The sequence below is a fragment of the Asterias amurensis genome, chromosome 17, assembly GCF_032118995.1.
Source record: "Asterias amurensis chromosome 17, ASM3211899v1".
NCBI lineage: Eukaryota > Metazoa > Echinodermata > Asteroidea > Forcipulatida > Asteriidae > Asterias > Asterias amurensis.
Window position 1 is genome coordinate 5,036,322 of NC_092664.1, and position 25,971 is coordinate 5,062,292.

Sequence of the window (25,971 nt, forward strand, 5' to 3'; positions counted from 1 at the left end):
AAATTTTCACAGGCTTGTTATTTTATGGTTATGATGGGATACACCAAGTGAGAACACTGGTCTCTGACGATTACCAAACGTGTACAGTGCCTTTAAAACCAGGTGGGTTAATATGGACAAAACAAGTTGGTTTATACAATTAAAACATAAGTTGACACAGTTCAAACCAGTTGGTTTTATATGGAAATTGGACACTATCAAGTTAAACCAGTTGACCCAGTTAACTGGGTTCAACATGCCATTTTGACTGGGGAATATTCCATTGTAAAAAAGATCTGTTTACTAAATGCACTTTACAAGAATTTACTTCAGAACCAAACATTAAATGGAAACTCACCAAGAACATTTACATTAGATGTTCCTTTCTCGGTTCCAAACGGATTAGTCACAACGACCGTGTACACGCCGGTGTCGCTGCGTCTAGCGTCCATGACAACCAGCTCAGTACTGGTTGGTGCCCCGCGTACTTTGGTTCTCTCATCAGGGATGATCTCATCCTCATCTAGGGTCCATGATGCCTTGGGTGTTGGGGTACCAGTGAAGGCTACTACCAGTTTGATGTTCTGGCCGGCTTTGATGGTCAGGTCCTTGAGCTGGGAGACGTCCAAAGATGGAGGAACTGGGGGCGCATTAAGAAATTTTATTGATAGAGGGCGCTGTCCAGCTGCTGCTCGTTACATTTTTCATAGCCTGAACATCTATTGTCCAATTTGAGGCTTGTGAATTATTCCAGATACCAGGCTTGAGCCAGCATCCAGATCTTTACGAATGTGCCATTGATAACCCTTCCATTTCACATGGAGATTTGCAATTAGTTCCTATGTATATCAGTGGGGGGGCGATCACAGGGATCACTGACCGAATCAGACTAGTGTCAAATGATACAGAAGATACTAATGAGTACATTTTGTCAGTGCGGACTGGGTATTAGCAAAAGTTTAAGATTTATAGAGAATTTTGTGAGTTTGGGTTTTTGGTCAAAAATCAAAAGAAATCTGTGATGCCGATATGGGTCGAATTTTCAGATTTGGGATGAAACAATTTTCGGTGATTTTTTGCTTTCAAAATGATACAGAAGATACTACCGAAGACTTTTTATCAGTGCGGACTGGGTATATAAGCAAAAGTTTGAGATTTATTGAGAATTTTGCGAGTTTGGGTTTTTGGTCAAAAATCCAAAAAAATCTGTGATGCCGGCATGGGAATGTATATTATGCATAAAACAACATAACATGCATACATGTGTTTTGGGGTTGTTTTTTTTTGCTCTTGTCTGGTGAACTTCTTTATTCAACTTCTTGTATTCACTCCTTTGTAATTGTTATTTGTTTGTGTTTTGGTTAAATAAATGAACAAATAAATACAAATAAACAACTTACTTTCTGGATCTTTAGCCACAACCGGCGGTGACACAACGCTAGGCTCACTCATCCCAGCCTCATTCTCAGCCAAGATTCTAAACTCATATTCCTCCCCTTCAACAAGATCAGGCACTTTGAACTTGGTGTCTTTGATGGGCTTCTTATTGACTCTCTCCCATTCGCCGGTCTGAGGATTCTTCTTCTCAACGTAGTAGCCTTTGATCGGGCTGCCTCCGTCGTCTTCAGGTTTATCCCAGGAGAGGGTGACGGAATCTTTAGTGACGTCTTCAATAACGGGTTGACCTGGTGGTAAGGTCGGGTCTGAGGGCAGAGGAAAATCAAGGTTCAAGTAAAATATCAACCTAGCAAGTGACGTCTTCAATAACGGGTTGACCTGGTGGTAAGGTCGGGGAGAGAGGGATTTAACAAGGATCAATACGTGGCATTATATTATGGAATGGTTTGAATTACTCGCTTAAATCTTCAATCTTTCTACCTGCATTCAAAAGAAAATTGGAAGAAAGAAAAAACTTCTTGATTTTCTGACCTGGTGTTCATCAAATTCACCTTCTTACATTCTCCTAATGTAATAATCTCTATAGACTGTAGAACCTTTGTTTAAATGAGACAATATAATTAGCTGTTGTAAACTGCTTATGTACCAACCAAAAGGACCTTTGGTAAAAATGCAAATAACTAAATGGCTAATGACAACACAACAAACATCAACTGGTATTTAATTGCAATGTAAGCAGTCAAGTGGAAGCCATCATTTACAGATAGAATGACCTTGTATATTCCAGTGCATTTCTCGGTAGGCAATACAATACTGGCCGTATGGGAAAGTTTATCTTTTGAATCGCAAGTTATGAAAAAATGAAAGCTGTACAACATAATATGTTCAGCTCCCTGGGAAGTCCACAGCCCTGGGGCTCTGAAAGCTTTTTCAAACACAATATCATCATCTACTCTCACAGGTACTCATTTATACCCCTGAGTGAATAGAAGGACTTATACTGAAGTGTCTTGCTCAAGGACACAAGTGTCATGACAGGGATTCGAACCCACACTCCGATTAATAAACCACCTGGGCCAAACTTTTTAAAGCCTGTAGTGTAAGCACAAAAACTTACTAAGCACAGAAAAGAACCATTAACAGAAATAGGTTATAAAACAGCCAAATTCACATTGAGTTTACATTGGTGACTGGTGCCCCACTCAATTTTTTGCTCATCACAGATGTGTCAAGCAGTATTATCTGATGTTAAATTTGCATCACAGATAAATAATACTCATTTTGATTTTTACCATTACACCAATGTGTGTTAGCACTGTAAATACTCACAGGCATATTACTCGGGTGGGATTCAAACCCACAAATTATCTGCTTGACAGCTTTAGGAAATTGGGCCCAGCTTGAATTTGATGTTCTAAACTGCTAGATCATGACACCCCATAAATGAGTTGGGGTGGTTCTGAAAAGAACCGTTGGATTAACTCGACGTTTCGATCAGTATGCTCTGATCGTACAGAGCATACTGATCGAAACGTCGAGTTAATCCAACGGTTCTTTTCAGAACCACCCCAACTCATTTAGAGACGGTCATTACATGGTGTTACCGCAAACTCTTCTATGTCTTATTTCCACCATGCAAAGTTTCAAATCCTACTTATGACACCCCATGTTGGTCATTTGAAACTTACCGATTGGTTCTCGAGCAAGAGCTGGTTTGCTTGGTTTACTCGGCTCACTCTCACCAGCCTTATTCACAGCAATCACTCGGAACTCGTACTCAGCCCCTTGACTGAGCGACGGAACCTCGAATGAGTTTCCCTTGATCGGTTCCTTCTTAGCCTTAGACCAACGTGGGGAGCCCACTTCACGTTTCTCAATGATGTAGCCAGTAATGGGGCAGCCCCCGTCAAAGTCAGGTGGGGACCATTTGAGCTCGATGCTACCGTCGTGAGTATCAACAACGACGGGTGGTTCCATTTGATCAGCGGGTTCTAAAGTAGGAAAGAAATGCCGGTCCAGGGTGTAAAGGGAAATATAACCTTATTTTAAACAGGGTTTGATTTGGTTACTAGACCTTTATATAGACTGTGCGAGTCTCACATGTATAAAAAAAAAAAACATCTTGAATGAGACTATATTTTACTATGAAATCAAATCTTCTTTTTTAATTCAATTCTTGAAGTTACAAAATACCGAAGCACTTTTTGTATAATGCAAATAATTTGTTCAAAGTAACAATGACACAAAATTTTGGAGCCTGGCTTGTAGAGCAGAAAGCACTATACCTCCCCAACCAAATATGTTTTAATAAGTGCCTTGATCAATGGCATGACAGGGTATTGAACCCACACTTTGCTGCTGCCAACACCACAGCTGGTGTTTGATGAATTCGACCAAGATAAAATAAATGAAGAGCTTACCGAATGGTTCCTTGGCGACCTGAGGCCTGTCACACTGAGTCGGTTCACTGGTACCCACTTCATTAACCGCAGCAACACGGAATATGTACTCTTTCCCTTCAGTCAGATCGGGAACAGTGAACTCCGGCGATGGCACACTATCATCGGCGATTGCCCAATCACCACGCTTTGTTTCTTTGTACTCGACGATGTAGTGCGAGATCTGGCAGTTACCGTCATCTGTTGGGGGCTTCCAAGAGAGGGAGACAGAGTGCTCGTCGTAGCCGACGATTTTAACATTCTCAGGTTTCTGTGGTTTGTCTAGGTAATAATAAAAGCAAAACTTATAACCTGCACATCCACTGATTGAGTGCCAAGGGTGCCTACAATTATACAACACAAAACTTACAATAAGTTATGAAAAGAGCCAGTGTGATCTCAGAGTTTTGAAAGGTACATGATGCTCTTCTTCCGGAGAAACAAAAAATGAGCAGAGTGTACTGTTCGAAAACGTCTAGACCCCACCAGCTCCTTTTAGAGTCATTTTTTACACAAACAAAACTGAATACAAGGCTGTACCCGCAAGTTTACTATTATTAGTTACATCTTACGCTAAAGTTTTTCTATATAAATAATGTTTTTGTAATGGATTTCATAATCGCGCTATTATGTACCTAACTGGTGGATTGCTATTTGTTTTGTCTATTTAAAATATGTTTGTTCATTGGTGTTTGTGCTTGTTTTTTGATACAGTGCTTTTTTAAAGTCTTGTGTAATTTTCTGTTTACTTCTGTGTATTGCTGTTTTTTTTACCAACTGTAAACCACTGTGCAGCTCAGCCTTCAGGCTGCAAAATGGTGTGAATAAACCAATAGTAATAAGAAGAAGAAAACCTATCAACGTACCAATGACGGTGATCTTGAAGTTGGCTGTCTCAGTGCCGTGCTTATTAGACACATTAACCGTGTACTCATTGGTATCGTCACGATCCGTGTGCGTTATCAACAAAGTAGCGTTCTCAGGCATTGTCACCATCTGTGTGCGGTCATCTGGAACCAAACTCACTCCTGGTTTACTCCATTCTACTTTAGGTGCTGGAGAGCCGGAGATGTCTAAGTTGACCTCTACGGGTTCACCGGCTTTGACGACGATGTCTTCCATGTCAAGAGGCACTTTGAGGGTCGGTGGTGCTGAAGAAAATAAAAACCATATTTTTGTTTATTAAATTTGGTTTCATCACTTAAACCGATGTGTGTAAGCACTGTATCATCAAAACTTTCCCCGAGTTCTGTGACAAAAACGGGCATTTGAACCGACGACCCTTGCAATTCTAGAGCAGTGTCATACCAACAAGACCACCATGAGTGCCTGTAGCTAGAGGCAGTTCAAATCCATGGAGATCGTTGGTTCATATCTTGCTCAAGTCACTTCTTCTCTGTCTAACCCAAACTCACTCAAATTTACAATGTCACATTACCTTAACATTGTGTAAATTATTATTTGATGGTTAATCCAAAGGACATACGTAGGTTCAAAATCCTGCTCTAGACCCAATTTCTCTGTTCACTTGTATAATAATAAAAAAAATTAAAAATAAAACCTGTCTTCAATCTTCGCTTCTTACCTTGAACTTTGAGGTTAGAGCGTGTGGCCCTAGTCTCATCCAGAGCGCAGGCGTAGTTTGCTTGATCCGATGGTCCCACATCTTTGATAATCAGTTTCCTGGTGTTACCGTCTGCAATCACCTCGTACTTGTCATCGTCAGGCTCCAGGGGTTGCCCGTTCTTAAACCAGAAGACCTCGGCTTCAGGACTGTCAACCTCGGTGGTGAATTCAGCGTCTTCGTGAGCAAAGGCTTCGGTTTCTTCTGGGAGATTCCCGGAGAAGTTTGGTGGCTCTGAAAGCAAATGAAATTACCATAGTTTACCCTTAACTTGCCTCGGCTTAAACAGCATCCTTACTTTTTATATTGCTACATTTTTTCAGTATCATTGTCCTAGGTCATGTTTACTGTTTGATTGTTTGTTTGTCCTACTATAAATATGTCCTAATGATTCTGTTTAATCCTTGGGGGAAGCATAGGAAAATGTTACTGAACACAAGGGCAGACCAACATAGCATAAGGTTTAATAAGAGTTTTTAGGCTATTTAATGGGAAGGTATATTTGGGAATTGTCAAAGACCAGTCTTCTCACTTGGTGTATCCCATTTTTAGCATAAAATAACAAGCCTGTGAAAATTTGGGCTCAAGAAAAAACACCCTTGTTGGACGAATTTGTGTGCTTTCAGATAGGAATAAAAAACTTCTTGCTAGAAGTCTTTTATTATTTTAGTGAGAAATTACCTCTTTCTTAAAAACTACGTTACTTCAGAGGGAGTCGTGTCACACAATGTTTTATAATATCAACAGCTCTCCAATGCTCGTTACCAAGTAAGTTTTTAAGTTAATATCTGTTCTATCAAACGTGTTCCTTCCCTTTAATCATATTTTTTACTTTAATACCAAGAGCAATCAGAACAATCAGACTTAAGTACAAAGAATGTCATGCCTGTTTTAGTGAGTACGGAGATAAATATTTCAGTATCAACATGAATTGGTGGCAGTGTACTATCCATTGTTCTCGATAATGTGTGCATGCTCAGAACTACACACCGGAAGTTTACCTGGTAAGTTTGCTGCCACCCAGTATCTCAAAGTAACAATTAACTTAGTCATTCCAAATGATTCTGTCTTTTTTTCTTTTTCTTTTTTACGGAAAATAAAGAGGGAATTTCAGAGGGAAATATTTGACAAACGAGTGTCCGATAATCTACATGTACGCACCAGTAACTGATAACTTTGCCTTGGACTCCAAAGTGGTGAACTTAACGGTGTACTCCGCAGCATCATCAAACGTTGCTTTGTAGAAGACCAACTTGCGAACACCTTTGTCCGACTTACTGACCACTTGATCGTTAAGAGTGACCGGCTTGCCGTCTTTGAACCACTTGACTTCCGAAGTGAAGTCCGAAATCTCACATTGAAGGGCGCAGGATCTACCTTCGACTACAGATACTGGGGATAACTCCTTCACAAACTTGGGCTTTGCTGAAATACAGAGGAGAAAACTATTACAAGTGTGTGTCTTATATGACTTTAATATCAGAATAATAATCATAATTTGTGAGGCTAATCTTTACTTGCAGCTGAGAGGCTGAATTGCGAAGGATGCGGCTACAACATGTTTGAGTCACAAAGAAGCAAGGGTATCTTTGGCAGCCAGCCACATCAACCCATCACAGCCCGAGATTGAAATATTCAATTTTTCAGGAGGGAGAAAAACCGGGGGGCCCGGAGACAAACCCTATCTTAATTGTCTCAACGTTTTGACTTGCTCTAGTCATCATCAGGAAACAATAATTATTACTATTTTTATTTTTATATTCTTACTTTTGACAGTCAGATCAGCTCGACTGTATAATCCAAACACACTGATAGCGATCTCCCCTTGATCCGCCGCTCTACAATCCTTCACAATCAGAGTGTGTCTACGACCCAGACGTTTCACCTCACACTTTTTATCTCGAGGTGGGACCTTCTCATTGTTCTTATACCAGGCCAGATCCATGCAATCTCCAGACAGCTCGCAGCTGAACCTTGCATCTTGCCCTTCGTGGACTTCGATGGGCTTCAGGAGAGTCACATAATCTACCTTTGGTTTGCCAGCTTCAAACAAAAAGAGAACCGCTATGTTACTTTTTACGCTTACTAGTATTTGGTCTCACTCCTCATGCTGTGTGCTGGTTATTGAATTTCTGTCATGATAGATGAAATTGGTAAGCATGAGTCTCTGCTAAGCATGTTTTACCAGCTGTAAAGCCCATCAATTACCAGGTATTTCACACTGGTAGTAGAAAGACATGCTTAGCAGAAGCCCATACTGTTTGAAATCACAAAGCGAAAAACATGCGTCCAAAATAAAATGTTATTGGAATAGAGTGGTATCACGTCGTCGGTGCAGGGGAAAACCGATTAAGAAATGGCCATGTCCGAATCAATCCACTACGGCTACAGCTACATGTATGACTAATGGCTGCAACAACAATGATAGCTCTTTTCAGCATTCAAGCCATGTCCAAGTTGGCGGCTTTGGCTGTTGACCCCTTGCGCACACAGCACACGCGGTGACTGTGCCACGCTCACCATTTTGTTTGGCATTTGGTTACCGTGTAAACGCCGCGTCGCCTTTAATGCGCACTTCACTGTATAATGCAGTGACATTGCCCACCAATATGGCGGTTCTAAGATTATTCTGATGATGACGTCAGGTGAATTGGGTCAATAGCTGGATTACTGTGTCATCGTACAGTGAAGTATAGTAAGCCATAAGCAACACTCTTAGCAACAGCCATAGCCGTAGCCGCCCATTCGGATCTGATCTAATACTCTTTATCCTGATGCAATTGTTTCATCTGTTAGATTAGACTGCATCCTATAAAAAGAATCCATGGAATGAAAAGGGGCTGAGTAAGGTACTAGACAATCGACCTGATGATGCAAACAAATCCACTTCATGTAATTTCTTAAAGTGCAGTTAAAATTCAAAACTCAAATTTGTGTTTAACGAAATGATGTAAGAAGTTTGTCTAAAAAAGGAAGGTGTAAACGTATGACTGATAAAGAAAGTAAGGAGTTGAAACCAACGGTTCTTTTCAGAACCACCCAACTCATTTAGAGATAGTCATAACATGGTATTACCGCAAACCTTTCCATAAAGAAGGCTTTGTTTCGATAGAATGTTTTGAAGTATTTATTTCCTCTTTATAAAATAATGTGTGAGTTTTATGTGTGATTGGAGTGGTCAACTGTGGATAATTCTTCGGTTCAAACAAACTGTTTTCAAACCATTTGTATAAAATATGATAAGATATTGAATATAGTGTATGTAGCATCAGGCCTAGAAAATCATCTTTGAGAGGGCAAGGCAATGTAAAGTATGAAATTTCAGACAGAAATATTTCAAGGGATGTTTTCTACTATCATCATCATTAGACCGCGTAAGTTTTATGTAAATCTGTAAATCTTCACGATTTTTGTTTCTTACCAATTCTGTAACGTTCCTTTAAGAGGGCAAAGCAATGTTCATTTTGCAAAGAGCACTACCATTGACAAAATCTTAAAGTCTATGGGAAACTTTTGACTGGGCACCAAGGCCAAGTCCAGGGGCAATAGAGGTATCTGTGGCCTCTGTGTTATTCCAGCAGCCGATTTCACGAAACTTTACGCAACTGTGTAAGTCCACTTGGCGCAAGTTGCTCCATAAACATAAAAGTTGCGTAAAGTTTCAAGAAATCAGCTGCAGATCTGTAACTTGGACTTAGCAAGTGCAGATGTAAAAACCAGAGAGAAAAACCATTCAATAATTACCAGTATTATTACTAATATATCACACGTATGCGCTTTCACTGCAGATTGCATTGTTGTGCATGAAAATGTGTTGAGTGCTAAAACCGTGTTTGACTTTTAAAAAAAACGCCGGATTGGTGGAAAGGAGAAAGGATAGGATGACAGGAGGGTAGGTATAAAGAAGATGAGGAAGACAGTAGTAAATGATTAGAGAAAAGCTGGGGGAAAAAAACAGGAACAGAAAGGGAGGAAGATGGAGAACTATAATGGAAGAGATATTTAACCACTTTACGCCTATGGCATATATCCCTTAAATTAGTCTTCACCTGGCTTATGGCAAAGATTTTTGTCACCCTGAACAACTTTGGAGAACTCTAATTTTGTTGCAGTTATTTCAACGGTAGACTTGTATACCCACCCAGACATTCCATTGTTTAGCATACACAGGCATTCACCAACTATGATGCATGTACATGTATGCTTCATTTCCACCATACAAAGAGGGACAAAAGTTCTGGAGTTCATGTTCGCAATCTCCCTTTTTCTGGAAGTAAGTGTGTAGTGCCCACTTCCAAACCGTTTTCTTTTTATTATACAATTGTGACTTACAAGAATGGGCAAGCTTTCACCATTGTTGTATTTGGCTCAAAAGTCTGGGTGTTCTGAAAAGGCAAACTATCGGCCGTGTCTTACGGCCGAGGTCTGGCAAATCATTCCTCATGCCTCTCGCACGAGAACAACATTTGCCGTCTTTCTGAAAAAACACTAACACGGGGAAATTTTTTCGGAATAGCGCCTAAAAAAGATTTAAAGGGGCAAGATGAGTGAGGGGATTAGAAGGAGAGGACAAAGGAGAGGAGAAAGAAAAATAGCAAGAAGGATAATAGGAAGGAAAAGCAGGTGACGCGTGTCATGTATAAAAATAAAAAGCTAATAATTTAGCCTTTGAGAAAGACTCTGCTAGGGTCAAAGCGTCAGGCCATTAACTATTTTTCGCAAAATAAAAAGCTGTGTATGTGTGGCACTGTTTGTAGAATGTTAAAAAGGATCTCCATGGTCAAATTCAGTTTTGTGATGCACTCGTTTTCAAATAGATAGTGTCGTCAATGTCAATTCTCCAATCTCACACTAAATTGGTGCAAAATATCATTTTATTTCTACTCATTGTGAACGAAGTTTGAAACATGCCATCATCAGAAAGCAAAACCAAATAGGTCTGAGGAATTTGTTGGCGCCAGTTAAAAGGTAAAATTAGATTGTATATTATCACAATCCAGGAATGCACTAAAAAGAAAATGTAGATACAAGTTTAGACCAAATATTTGAAATATGGTATCATCAAATGTTTTGGGTTTTGACAAAAAATACATGTGAAAGGTAGCGGGTGGCATTTCATACCATTTTTACATGAGGTTGGAAACTAAATTTGACCTAATTGGAGCCCCTCTTTAAGGTGCTAGTGAGATAAAAACGCTCGCGTGAGAATGTGACCTAATACATACAGCAGCCATCTTGGTTCTATATCAAAGAGTACAATGTAACAACGATGAGGTTACAAAGATAAAATAGTCAGGACCCTTTTTTGTATCATAAGAATAAAGCATAGGACTGACATGAGGTACCTGACATGCCTGACAAGAATGAACTGTGTCTGTTGTATTACATTACTGTAAGGCCTACATGACCTTGCTGCAGAAGCCAATAGACTTCGGCTGTGGCTTGAGACCAGTGTCTCTGTATAAACCCATGGGAGACTTTTGGACAGTCCTTTTTTCACACTTCTTGCCAGTAGTGCTTGTGCTCAGACCTAACGCGCGCAATACTGACTATGTGCGTGCGTGCTCAGAGCCGCAAAAGGACCGTTATGTCTGCTGACGCCAGCGTCTCAAAAGTCTCCCATTGATCGGAAATCAGACTGCAGCAGGAAGAATGTCATGTCTGCAGCCACTACAACCTAGCCAAAGCCAATAGACTGGTGCCTAGACACTGATTGATGAGTTGACTGTATGCTTTGAGAAGGGAACTAGACTACAGTCTAAAGCCATTTACAACATAGCCAAAGCCCTTTCAATAGACTGGTGCCTAGACACTGATTGTCTGGTTGACTGTACTCTTTGAGAAGGAAACTAGACAACAGTCTAAAGCCATTTTCAACATAGCCAAAGCCTTTTCAATAGACTGGTGCCTAGACACAGATTGTCTAGTTGACTGTACTCTTTGACAAGAGAACTAAGATAGCTGCTGTATAAAGACTTTGATTGACTCAGATCAAACACACACTTTAAGAAGATACTTACGTGGTGGGGCCGCTGTGTGGATTGTTATTAATGGTATCAAGAGAGAGAGAGAGTTATTTGGAATAGAGGAAAGGATAGGAAGAGACATGGATAGAAACAATCAGAAATTATGAAAGAAAAAAAACAAGAATAAGACAGGAAACACTCTACAGGAAAGCTTCATTTACGAATTTGGCCAACAAACTCACAAGCTATACTTTGAGTGAGTGGGTGTTTTACATTGTCATTACTTGGGTCATTAAAGTTAATGGATGAGCAGTTAATCTTCTCAGCAGCACTATTTGATCCAATTATAAGATTAGGATCCATTGGTTGGACAATGAGTTACATGGAGATAACAGGTGTGAGTTGGTAAAGATTAAAAGGATGTATTATTCTGGCCTCTTTCTTTAATGGAGCTTTCCTGTAACAACAATGGTACAACTTTGACCATCACATTAGCAGTTTTTCTATTTGCTTTTGTTTATTTTTTAGTACAGTTCCTGTGGCTTCAGGCAGTTGCAAGAAAGCCATTACTAAAAACCATTGAAGTAACTGCTAATGTAACAGATGTAAAGTGACCTTTTATTATGTTTCCTGTCGTAAACAAACTAAAAATAGATGGAAATAATGGCCAGTTGTCCAGATGATTCCCTGAGAGACATCTAATATTTCAGTTTACTTGGAAAAAAATGACATCGCTAACAATTGTCAAAGAAATCTATCAAATATGGTCACCTTTTGTCAATTGTTTGTTTTCATTTTATTGGTTTTTTGTAGTGGGTCACTAGAAAATCTTAAATGAGCCACAAACTATGGTTAAGTGTGGTTATTTTCAGGGTTTTTCCCCCCCAAACTAAGCCTCTCAACAACTTTACAGGAATGTCCTTTTTCCAAAAACCAACACGATTCTTTTACAAGACATAAAATTACCTTATGTATAATTTGATTCATGAAGTGGGACTTAGTTGCTTTTACCCAAACTCTTTAAATTTGTTTATATTAAACAGCAAGAAATCATTTTCATGTGTACAACTGGCCATTTAAATCAGATCAGCGACAAAATAGTTCAGAAAGTAGAAAAATACTGTCAAGATAAAGATTGATAAAAGAACAATAACTTGAAAGTGTCAAAATAACAAACCTTAACCCGTGACATCATGTCACCTCATGCATATTCATCAAGACAAAGCAGCATGCTCATCATCAACACAAAGCAGCATGCATATTCATCGAGACAAAGCAGCATGCATATTCATGAGCAAGCTGGGGATATTATGAAGGCACAGATAAAATGGATGTAAGCATTTAAAATAAGAACAAACTACAAGCAAAATGGCAAGCAATCAGACAGTTTTCAGTTTGTTTTTTCTTCTTCTTTTGCCCAAGGAAATTCATTTCAAACTATTCCTCGATAGGATTTTATCCCTAAGAAAAAACCTGTTAAGCTAATTTTTAATTTAGGAAAATTTGTTAACCTTGTTCTCAAATGGTTTCCGAGATTACTTTGTCTACAAATAATCTTTGATACCAGAGGGCTCAATTTCATAGAGCCGCTTCAGCAGAAAATAAGTGCATTAAAACGTTCTGCTAAGAATAAGTAACCAGGATACCAGTCACAGATTGTGCATATTATGACACGTTACTTTGACTGGTAATTCCTGTAAGCATAACGACTATTGTTTGAGACAGTTCTCCATTTGTTGTTTCTTTAACATGCCTTTTTGATACACATGTACAATACCAGCAAAGCACACACACAAAACAAGGGCCAAATTCAACAGTTTTCAGCCAAATTTCAATCTCTTGAGGATTGTCAAACCTTGAAAATAATGACTTCGCTCAAGAATTACACTAAGAATTTCGAAATCGACCCATCGACTGACTTCGACCCATATAACCACGAAGCACAGTCAGATATTAAAGAAAAACAAAAAAAATCCAGAGGAAGGAAAATCTAGAGGGCTCTGATAATAGACCCATGACATAAGAGAGAGCCATTGATTAACTCTTCTCACATAATGGCCTTTGCTGGAAATCGAACCAAGGTCACACTGGTGAGAGGTGAGTGCATTATGCACTAGCAAATAAGCAACCCAGACAAAGATGCATAACTTATATTTTTGCGATAGTATTGTATCTTGTACTGTTTGTTAAAAAATCTTGGCCGAATAAATAATAATAATAATAATAACTTCAACATGAACTATATCAGCAAAAGAATTGGTACATGAACCTTCAACATGACACAGTAGACAGTATTGGTATGCTCGTTTTCACACAAAACATGTTTGGTTTAGCTCGCAGAAGTCCATCACAAAAATCCACTACTTTTTAGATTTGGGATTAAGTGTGAGTTACCTTCAAAGATTTGACAACCCTCTCTGAAATCAAAACAAGGATCGTACCCCCCTTCGGCAAAAACCCCTTAGCAACCATAGATGAATACTCCCTGTCTGATATGGTTGCTAGGCAACGGTGCACTGTGGGAAGAGAAAGCAGCCAAAAGCAACAACGTGGGAAGGGTTCAGCCAAGGACAGACAAAAGCAAAGAGGAGTGTAGAGTGAGAAGGAAAAAGCAGAATGAAGCAAATTAAATTAGTTAATATTTAAAAGCAGATACAATCATTGCACAGCCAGAGTGAAAAGTGCTTAGCTATAAGAGATGTTGCACAGCCAGTGCGGGGGAAAAAATGCTTAGCTTTAAGAGATGGTACACCATTGACAATCAACAAGAAAACCTCTTCTTATTAAATCATCAACTTCTGCCCTATGTTTAGCTGATGCTTTACTATTAATTTATAAGGTAAAACATATGTAACTACTTAGTGTAATAAGTGGAATGCTCAGTTTCAAATCCTACTTTTGGGAGATATTCCAACAACTCATGAGGGATAAAGCAACCTGGCACCATTTCATCAAAGCTGCTTCTACTATTCCGTCCAAGGACGAAGGATGATGTTACCACAAATTTTGTATCTCTACCATGCAAAGTTTCAAAACCTACTCATGGGAGATATGTCCATGGTGTTACCACAAACCTATCTAGATTGTATCTCCACCATACAAAGTTTCAAATCCTACTCATGGGAGATATGTTCATGGTGTTACCACAAACCTATCTAGATTGTATCTCCAACATACAAAGTTTCAAATCCTACTCATGGGAGGTATGTTCATGGTGTCACCACAAACCTAATCTAGATTGTATCTCCACCATACAAAGTTTCAAATCCTACTCACGGGAGATATGTTCATGGTGTTACCACAAACCTAATCTAGATTGTATCTCCACCATGCAAAGTTTCAAATCCTACTTAAGAAAATATTATTATTATTATTATTATTAATATTATTATTATTAAGGTAGATATTTCCATAGTGTTACCACAAACCTAATCTAGATTGTATCTCCACCATACAAAGTTTCAAATCCTACTCATGGGAGATATGTTCATGGTGTTACCACAAACCTAATCTAGATTGTATCTCCACCATACAAAGTTTCAAATCCTACTCATGGGAGATATGTTCATGGTGTTATCACAAACCTAATCTAGATTGTATCTCCACCATACAAAGTTTCAAATCCTACTCATGGGAGATATGTTCATGGTGTTACCACAAACCTAATCTAGATTGTATCTCCACCATACAAAGTTTCAAATCCTACTCATGGGAGATATGTCCATGGTGTTACCACAAACCTAATCTAGATTGTATCTCCACCATACAAAGTTTCAAGTCCTACTCATGGGAGATATGTTCATGGTGTTACCACAAACCTATCTAGATTGTATCTCCACCATACAAAGTTTCAAGTCCTACTCATGGGAGATATGTTCATGGTGTTACCACAAACCTATCTAGATTGTATCTCCACCATACAAAGTTTCAAGTCCTACTCATGGGAGATATGTTCATGGTGTTACCACAGACCTCTCTAGATTGTATCTCCACCATACAAAGTTTCAAGTCCTACTCATGGGAGATATGTTCATGGTGTTACCACAGACCTCTCTAGATTGTATCTCTACCATGCAAAGTTTCAAATCCTACTCATGGGAGATATGTTCATGGTGTTACCACAGACCTCTCTAGATTGTATCTCCACCATACAAAGTTTCAAATCCTACTCATGGGAGATATGTTCATGGTGTTACCACAGACCTCTCTAGATTGTATCTCCACCATGCAAAGTTTCAAATCCTACTCATGGGAGATATGTCCATGGTGTTACCACAAACCTATCTAGATTGTATCTCCACCATACAAAGTTTCAAGTCCTACTCATGGGAGATATGTTCATGGTGTTACCACAAACCTATCTAGATTGTATCTCCACCATACAAAGTTTCAAATCCTACTCATGGGAGATATGTCCGTGATGTTACCACAAACCTATCTAGATTGTATCTCCAACATACAAAGTTTCAAATCCTACTCACGGGAGATATGTCCATGGTGTTACCACAAACCTAATCTAGATTGTATCTCCACCATGCAAAGTTTCAAATCCTACTTAAGAAAATATTATTATTATTATTATTATTATTAATATTATTATTATTAAGGTAGATATTTCCATAGTGTTACCACAAACCTAATCTAGATTGTATCTCCACCATACAAAGTTTCAAGTCCTACTCACGGGAGATATGTCCGTGATGTTACCACAAACCTATCTAGATTGTATCTCCACCATACAAAGTTTTCAAATCCTACTCATGGGAGATATGTCCGTGATGTTACCACAAACCTATCTAGATTGTATCTCCAACATACAAAGTTTCAAATCCTACTCAATGGAGATATGTCCATGGTGTTACCACAAACCTATCTAGATTGTATCTCCACCATACAAAGTTTTCAAATCCTACTCATGGGAGATATGTCCGTGATGTTACCACAAACCTATCTAGATTGTATCTCCAACATACAAAGTTTCAAATCCTACTCAATGGAGATAGGTTCATGGTGTTACCACAAACCTATCTAGATTGTATCTCCAACATACAAAGTTTCAAATCCTACTCAATGGAGATATGTTCATGGTGTTACCACAAACCTAATCTAGATTGTATCTCCACCATACAAAGTTTCAAGTCCTACTCATGGGAGATATGTTCATGGTGTTACCACAAACCTATCTAGATTGTATCTCCACCATGCTTAAGATGGAGTTGATAAAAAATCAATTCCATAGGTCCTAAATTTCGATATCTTAATAACTCAAGTAGTTGTGTACCCCCCTCCCCCCACTCTCACTTATAAACCATGGAGATTCTAATTTTTAAACGATTGACTTCTAAAAATAATTATTTGAATGAATATCTTTAGTCATCAATGTACCATCTCTTTACATTTAAAAAATAAAATCAACATTCAGCAAAAAAAAAAAAAAGGCAACATAAAATCTGCTCAGCAAGATAATGATCAATAAATAGTAATTATTTTATGCAAACAGACAAAGCCCACAAAGAAAGAGAAAAAGTTTCATTCCAAAGAAAAATACATGTTTATTGTTATCAACAGTTTTGCTTTGACGAAGTACAGCAACAATCAGTAGATTTCAATGCTATTCCAAATCAGTAAAGCATCTGTAATGCTTCGGAAAAAATGTATTTGAAATTAAGAAAATGATTTTGTCATTCCAAAATGCTTAACAACAGAGAGCAGCATTGCAAATTCATATCTTTCATTTATTCAACAAAAAACCCACTTAATTGAGTAAAAAGGACAACACAGAGGATCTCGAAACTTACCATCAACGACGACATTACATTTGGACTCAGCATAGTCACCAAACTTCACCGTATAATTTCCGCTGTCGGACGTTTTCAAGTCGACAATCGTCATCTCATAGTCATTGCCAGCACTTTTGATCTTGTACTTCTTACTGGCAGTGATTTCTTTGTCATCTTTGTACCATGTTGGTTTGACGCCCAGTGCCCTAGCACCGATCTCCAGCTTAATTCGACCGTCACGCTCATTTGCTCTGGTGGACTTCAGCGGTCTCGTTATCTCAGCCCCCTGTCATTAAGAAATAAGGCCACTTAAAGGTGTGGGCTACAATTATTTTTTCCAGAGGCCGTTGCCACCTACTCCTAGGGCTGAAACAGGGTTACCCCTTTTACAGTCCATACGGATGTAGGCTTGGGTATCATCAGTGATCAAACACCAGAGCTTGAATCTGGTGCTCTTAACCGCTCGCTCATGACATGCAGAGTTTGTTCAAGTCCGGTCAGAACACTTATTGTTGTGCCTTCGGATGGGACGCAACGGTGTAGGTTGTGTTGTGTAATGCTCGTAAAAGAAACCCAGGTGCACTTATCCAAATGAGAAGGGGTTCGTCCCGGTGTTCTTGGTTTAATCGGCAGCATCTTTGACTTCAGCTTGTCTTTGACAATAACCAATAGTGCCCACTACCTTTAACAAGAGCCAAATGCTTACCTCTTTCTCAACTACGTCAGTATCTTTGAGTGTTCCCCAGTCTGGTACCTCAACCTTAGACTCTCGACGCTCTACCTCTCTGAAAAGGGTATCAAACAAACAAGTTGTCATCAGAGTAAAGTGTTTTTCGAACAATGATTGAATAAATTTAATGAGAACATGGAGTGTCATGGCCGAGCTGTCTAGAACAGGGAATTCAAGTTCTGCTGGTTTAGTCCATTGGAAAGTGGGTTGATCTTAAATACAGACCTTTCTATTACAACCTCACAGCCCAAGACTGCCAACCGAGGTTGGAAAACTATGAAAACCACAAATGCAAAACAAAAACAGATGGCAATAGTTTGTAACAATGTCACAAAACTATTCAAAAATAGTGTTGAATTTGTTGCAAACAAAGCAACCAATCATGGGATTGTTTTTATTAAATTAAAAGTTTGCAGAAAATGTTGAAGCTGGTTAAAGCATCTGTTAACACGATTGAGTGTTTAACTAACATTCAGCCAGCCAAACCAACCAGCGCTGTTTGTTTATGAGCAATGGAAAGCTCTATAATTGCTTCTCTTCACCCAGGTGTATAAATGGGTAAAGATGGCCACTGTATACTACAATTATTCTACTTGGATACCTGTGACGTAGCATAGCACGGAAGTCAAGCTCTTCAGTGGCAGGTTTCTCTAAAAAATGGAGAGGAAAAACATATTATTTTTAATTAATCATCTTAATTAGCCATCTCAATTAACCAGCTTAATACTATTTATTATTCAACTGTGTGAATACAGATTCCCCACACAGCAAATAGTTTTGCCATTTCAAGATATAGTTGGATTTAAAACTTTGCATGGAAATACTCGCACAATCTATTAATGTTCAGCAGCACCATCATTTACATTAAAATCGCTCATAAAGTGTGGTGTTTCAGATATCAACCTTTTGTTTATTTTACTCAAAGAAAAATTCACAAACTGATCATAAGAAAGAAAGTGTGTGCGACATACTTTTTGATACCATTTGATGCTCTTTCAGAGCAAAGTTTGAAACTAAACACATCGGACATAAACAAGTATTTAATCTGTACATGCCAAAGAGGAATTTTTTCACAAGTCAAAATGTCACAACCGATACCATTTTGATTGAATATCATCAAAAATGGAATGAAATGAAAAATCTCTATAAAATATAATGCACAGATTATATTTGAAATTTGACATCAAACAGTTTTTGGACATCCGAAAAACTGTACCTGAAGGGTATCAAAATATTTGAAATGTGAAATCATTGAACATTTGTGGATGCGAAAACTGAACTTCAAGGGTATCAAACACAGTGGCATTGTACACCATCTTGAAATGAGACTAGAGATTTGAAATGCGTTTCCAAATTTCCATAAGGAATCTTATTGGGAAAAAGAGTGCATTACAAAACTAAATTTGATCTTGGACGCCCTTTTTAAAAACACTTTCAATGTGTTTGAGATGTGTATACAAACACAACAAATTAAAAAGGAACAAATTAATGTGATTAACAGATTGTGTGACTAATCTCGTTTTGAGTTTGTCGCGTGAACCAAGAACAATTGACTATAGACTGGGATTTGAATCAGCAATATTCTGGGGTATGTTCTGGTGCTCTACCAACTAAGCTATGTAGATGTCCGCGGCCACTATATTTTGTCAATATCTTTGTTCAAGGGCACCTATTCTGATCTGATACATAAATTAAAAGTTTCAACACCCTTCTCAAAATAACTTTGTAGGGTTATAAACATTATTATCGTCAAGTACGCGCTAATCCTCCAATCAGATTCGCAGAATGGAGTGGTGATAAAAACCTATATTGCACGGCTAATATCACTACCATGCGTCTTGTGTGTTCTATGTCATGCGCCAAGTTTGCTTGAAGATAAATACGTTATCACACGCGCGCCCTCGTGGAAGTACGGAAAATATAGCGCTTCTGCGTCCCAAATCATGAGACGCAGAAGCGCTATATTTTTCCGTATTCCACTCGCGCTTGTGTGATAACTTATATTTGCAAAACACTTTAAAAATTACTTACCACTTTTTAAATTTTATCTTCAACAGTAACATTGATATGGACAAACCAGCAAAAAGCTTTTGTTAACCTTAACTTGCTTACGGTAAATACATGTAAAATGCCAGATTGTAATGACAGAATCAGCACCTTCATATGTGCTGCATTTTCTATTTTATATTGGTTGTTGGTTATTAAAAACCCCATCAAATGCGGTAGCTTTAGTCAAAGTTTTATGGCGAATAAAAGAGAAAACCATGAAGAGAAGACAGTATTAGATGTGGAAGGAAAAACCCCCAAAAATTATTCCAGGGAAAATCCTCGCTATCAGTTTAAGATTGAAAATCCAATCCTCATAGTGCCCTGGGAAGATTCGAACCAGGGTTCTTGAGTTGCCAATCTCCAAAAGCATGTTTTGTTCAAACAACATCGTACAGGACAAAAAAAGGCTTTTTGCTGACTTACCCTGACTTAAACTTAACTTCATTCTTAAGGCAGTGGACACTTTTGGTAATTACTCAAAATATATATCAGCATACAACCTTACTTGGTAACGTGTACATGTATGCATTACAATGTAGTTCTATAATATTGTGGAAATGTTTTGTGGAAATAAATGTAAATGTAAATTGAAATTGAAATTGAAATTGAACAGGCAACAAAGATCTATTTGTGACGGTCATAGAAATTGTACCCCCCCCCCCACTGTTATTTTTATTGCACTTACTTATTATGTAACATTTAATTATTCAAGAGAAGCGCCCTCTCATGAGAAGCATTACAAATTCGCGCGCTTCCGCCACCCTCATAATGATTCCAGCGAAGACCTGACAACATGTATTTTGTCTTCATCTGTTTCAGGTAATAATCTTTTGGTTTATTTTCATACATTTTCCCTCTAAATAGTATAAAACAAAGTTTTTGAGAAAGGTAATTTCTCACACTTGAATCTGAGAAAGACTTCAGGCCTGAAGGCCTTTTTAGGCATCTGAAAGCACACACAAATTGCGCAACAAGGGTGTTTTCTTTTACTATTTTCTTTCATCCTTGATGACCAATTGAGCCCAAATTATCACAGATTTTCGATGTTGTGCATATGTTGAAATACACCAAGTGAGAATGCTGGTCTTTGACAATTACCAAACATGTCCAGTGCCTTTAAATCAGTCACAACTTATATTAAAAATAGGAAAATATTCATACTTTATTTTTTTTACATAATTATTTAATGGCACACCTTCATCCTCTGCTGCTTGCTCTTCCTCAGTCTTGTCCGGGTTGTCTGTTTTTTTTTTCACAGGGCAAAATTCGGCAACAGATTTCAAAAATGAACAGGCCTCAGTTTTACAACAATGGGTTTATTTGTAAGCTGGTTTGAGTTTTGCGAAAACTCAGCCCCATTTTGGCAGCATTAGTTTATTTGTAATTTTTGATTTTAGCAAAAGCTCAATAGTAGCGGGTTTAAAAACTTCTTCAAAGTTAATGTCAGCCATCCGTGACCTTGTGCCGTTTTGCTGGAGACACACTCTAAAAACTCTGATTTAAACTTCAACCATTTCTGGGTCAAATTAGACCAGAGTCTGTGTCAAATTTACCCAAAAATGTGTCAACCTGATGCAGAATCAGAACTAAAATCCTATTTGATAATCAGTTTCCAGGTCAGTCTGATCCAGAAATGGATCAGACATCTTTGGACCCAGAATTTGGTAAATTCTGACCAAGGAATGTTTAGAGTGCATACTGCCTGGAAGCTAAGCTTTAAAAGCTTGACTGACAAAATGATTCAGAAGTAACGAAAAAATAGTAAAACTTGCGGCTACAACCATGTTTTAAATCTCTTTTGTGTGACTGTTGGCTCCGAAAAGTGCCGGTGTGTTGGTCTCAAAGTTTCGAACAGTATACTCCGCTCATCTTCAGGAGACAAAATGGTGCTCGGTTTCCAGTTACAAATTTAGTTAGTTGTAAAAAATTTGATCGAAACTATCAGCAAAGAAGTTTCTATTTGCTTTCTGATAGCTTCATAACAGTGTAAAACTGAGACCTGTCGTATCTGTGCACTGTGCATAGTGGAATCGGTGCCAAACGCGTATCTTTCATTTCATACTACTCTCAACTAGACTTCACTTCCTCCTTGTTGTATTTTAATGTCGCGCCATGGTGTTAGCCAGAATGGTGCCTTTTGTCACATTCAATTTGACATAGACAAAATTTATGTTCTTAAAATTAAAACAGCCATCATTTTTTTTCTTCAAGTAATGGAACTTAAGTCTTTATAATTTTATCAAAATTATTTAATTGTTATGCTTAACGGTATTTCATTTCTAAAAGAATTCCATTGAAAGTTTCAAATCTTTTCTTTCTTAAGTCAGCCATCTTGAAACCAAGCCTAACAGACTCAACAAGTCCACTACTGTTTGGTCAGAAAAGCCTTGTCGTCACGAAAATGCTCATTCAAACTACGCTATCCTCTTCAATAGATGTTAAAGGCCATGTAAAAGGGTCCAAAGTAACGGCTTCTGCAGTCTCTATTGACCCCTAGCAATAGCGGCCATTGCTGTGGTCAAAAAATGGAAATGTGCAGTGCGTACTCGCCACACACATTTCTCAGCCAGTGATATGTCATTCTTTGACCTCAGTGAGAATGCTGTTTGAGCTTGTGATGCCATATGCAAGGGGTCTATAGTCGGAACTTCAAAAGGAACTTTAAAAACTCCAGGTACAGAATTGCAGTTTCTCAAAACAAAAGACAACCCCCCCCCCTTCTTCTCTGTTCCTCATATTTGTAAAAAGTAGGGTGTTGCTGTCCCAGACAACTTCCATAGCCAAAGCGGATTCGTTCGGATTGGCTAATGGGCTTGAAACATCAAGCTCTTCCAAGCTCTTCAATTCAAGGTGATTTTGTAAATAATATTTAATCATTCCAGCTAACACCATGACGCGACGTTTACATCACTAAATGAAGGATCTTTTCTTAAGACACAGCAGTTATTATTAGTACAAGATCCCATTCTGATTTTGAGTTTCATAGACCCTTTGCATTGGCCGACGTCACTGTAGCCAAACAATGGAAACGTGCATGCGTGTACGCGATGCGCACAACTCTCAGCCAATCGTTATTGACCTCAGTGAGGGCGCTGTTTTTGGCTTCTGACGCCATAATATGCAAAGGGTCTATTTAAAGGAACACGTTGCCTTGGATTGGACGAGTTGGTCAAAACAAAAGCGTTTGTAACCGTTTTTTATAAAATGCATATGGTTGGAAAGATGTTTTAAAAGTAGAATACAATGATCCACACAAGTTTGCCTCGAAATTGCGTGGTTTTCCTTCTACTGTGCGAACTAACATGGTCGGCCATTTATGGGAGTCAAAATTTTGACCCCCATAAATGGCCGACGGGTTAGTCGACGAGGTAAAAGGAAAACCACGCAATTTCGAGGCATGTTTGTGTGGATCATTGTATTCTACTTTTACAACATCTTTCTACCCATATGCATTTTATAAAAAACGGTTACAAACGCTTTTCAAAGACCAACTCGACCGATCCCAGGCAACGTGTTCTTTTAAAACAAAACGCACTGGAGGAGAAATCTGGCTGATTATAGTACAAAATTGCGGTGCAAATTGCCACAGCAATATGCTGGTGTCAAAAATGAAACACATACCATGCAGTTTTTACCTAGAAGCAATTAAAACATACTTTCTTTAATTAAATAACCAGATTTTAATCTGGTTATTTGTCTTCAGTAACTCGAACCTTCTTAGTGAGTAAAATACAGTTCCAGCAACTGGTAACTTCTCATTGGTAACTCAAAACTCACTGATGAGTAAATCACATTTTCAGATATGGCTAAACCACCTGAACAGTTTTTTTTGTATTTTTCTTGGCGAGTAAAATTCAGTTCCAGAAACAGGTAACTTCTCTTTGGTAACTCAAATCTTATTTAGATATGGCTAACTCGCTTCCTCAGTTTTGACTGTGTAGTTTTATTAATTTTTTAATGAGTAAAACTCAAACTGGATCAAAACTCATTCTGTCTTAGTACAACGGGACTCAAAACATAACTTGAGATGACTCTATGAAAACTTCAAATCTCATACTCATACGCTTCTGATAACAAATCGGAAACCAATTTCTCAACTTGCAAAGTCATAACTCAGTTGAGTCACATAAACATCTTTATAACTCAATACTCATTTTGTGACTCGATACTGACTGGTTAGTTCAAGTGGTTACTCAACACAGCACTGTATCAGATTGTTGCATGGTCCTCAACATGCAATGGCTACCTCGCTAACTCTTGCACACAAGGCAATGTAACTCAAAATGAGGCCAACTTCCATACTAGACTGGTACCTATAAGGTTGTGATATGACATCGCAATATGCTATAGGTACTAGACTAAGTTATTTACAATGTTAAAACCCAGTTGTGTTGATTGGAAAAACCTTGCGGATGTGATACAAGCTAGCTGAAAATAAAGCCCACACACGGTCTATAACTATTTTAACCATTTTTTAGCTGTGTATGTGCCATTTCCAGTTATTATTCACAGATCAGTGCAAAAAAAATGTGCATTTAGTCACTGTTTGAGGACACGTTTCAATTTTTACAGAAGTTCAATGAAAGATTTGAAACATGATCATTAAAATTTCAAGACGTTTGCAGGATGTCTAGTTTTTGTTTTGCAATTTTTTTGAAACTTCAACATTGAAAAGTGTCCTCTTTTTAGTTTTCTTGAATACCTGTTGGAAAGAAAAGGGAAACTTGTAACAACAATGTTTACTTGTTCAAAAAAGTCAGTCCACAGAAACCCCTGATACTTCAGATGAAATCTCTTACAAATTGTTTTTGAAAAAACTAAAATCAAATTAGAAAATACCCCAAAATGTTTATGAAAAACTTGGGCACCAGTTGAAGAAAAAAGAAGAAAAAAAAGAATAAGCTTTCAAATTTCTTGGCCTGGTGTAACGTAATGAGCAAAATAAAAAAGGAACCCTGACCCATGATTCAATGAATTTCCTGGGGTGGGGGAAGGGGGCAGAATCACATTTAGGTGGGGTGAAACATTTAATCCACCAACATCCGGCTCTAGAATACCAATACAATCCATAATCCATAATCATAATAAAGAGCGCCCTCAATACAATTAAAGCCAAATGCAAATACATTGAGTAGAGTCAATAAAAGGACAAGCAAAATCTTTGATGAATAGACCCTTTCCAAGAAATATGCTAAGTACATTCACCCATGCGTACAGACACTATTGGTTGCCAAACGCCATAGAGATGTGCACTAAGCAGACGCACAATCGCGTCTTCATCACGCCACCATTAGCCGCATACAAAACAGTGCATTAGTTTCTCATTTTTCCACCCAGATATTCGATTGACATAATTCATAGGAAGGGTCTATTTCCTCCATCGAGAAGAGTGTTTCTAAAATCCTTCCAACGATACCATAGATCCCTGTTATTAATAAATCTTAGAACGAGGTCAATCTAATAGGTACTTACGGGTCACCATGAGGGAGAAGACGCGTTCATCCTTGCCATTAGGATTCTCAACCTTACAGCTGAACTTCCCGGTATCCGACATCACCGTCTTCTTAACTTCCAGAACATGGACATCGCGCTGGTCAAAGTATTTGACCTAAGGTTGAAAGAAAAAAGGAACAACTCGCATTATAATAAATGAATATTCATGATTCTGATCAAAACCTCATGAATATTCAGATTATGAATATGGATCATTATTAAACATTAACCAAAGTATTTGACCTAAGGTTGTGAGGTAAAGAACAATCTCTCATTATAATAAATGAGTATTCATGATTCTGATCAAACCCTCATGAATATTCAGATTATGAATATGGATCATTATTAAACATTAACCAAAGTATTTGACCTAAGGTTGTGAGGTAAAGAACAATCTCTCAATATAATAAATGAGTATTCATGATTCTGATCAAACCCTCATGAATATTCAGATTATGAAATTGAATACACATTCACAAAAGTATATGTTCCTCATTATCCCTCATTATAGTAA

The 25,971-nt window shown here is 38.1% G+C and overlaps 1 protein-coding gene across 3 annotated transcripts in view; it reads right to left on the reverse strand.

The window, feature by feature from the left end:
• The window catches only part of LOC139949845 (twitchin-like), a 96,485-nt gene that overhangs the window by 56,502 nt on the left and 14,012 nt on the right, over positions 1 to 25,971 (reverse strand). Inside the window, exons 6-19 of one of the 3 annotated variants that reach the window (XM_071948391.1) lie at positions 25,437 to 25,572; positions 21,160 to 21,204; positions 18,517 to 18,565; positions 17,892 to 17,970; positions 17,204 to 17,471; positions 11,460 to 11,471; positions 7,207 to 7,482; positions 6,601 to 6,864; positions 5,401 to 5,673; positions 4,682 to 4,966; positions 3,798 to 4,097; positions 3,066 to 3,368; positions 1,380 to 1,682; positions 338 to 619 (exon numbers count right to left, since the gene is read on the reverse strand). In XM_071948391.1, coding sequence (XP_071804492.1) covers positions 338 to 619; positions 1,380 to 1,682; positions 3,066 to 3,368; positions 3,798 to 4,097; positions 4,682 to 4,966; positions 5,401 to 5,673; positions 6,601 to 6,864; positions 7,207 to 7,482; positions 11,460 to 11,471; positions 17,204 to 17,471; positions 17,892 to 17,970; positions 18,517 to 18,565; positions 21,160 to 21,204; positions 25,437 to 25,572 — 2,875 coding nt within the window. Of the gene's footprint in view, positions 1 to 337; positions 620 to 1,379; positions 1,683 to 3,065; positions 3,369 to 3,797; positions 4,098 to 4,681; positions 4,967 to 5,400; positions 5,674 to 6,600; positions 6,865 to 7,206; positions 7,483 to 11,459; positions 11,472 to 13,846; positions 13,922 to 17,203; positions 17,472 to 17,891; positions 17,971 to 18,516; positions 18,566 to 21,159; positions 21,205 to 25,436; positions 25,573 to 25,971 lie in introns of all 3 variants that reach the window. The other 2 variants (XM_071948390.1, XM_071948392.1) reach the window with 2 other exon arrangements.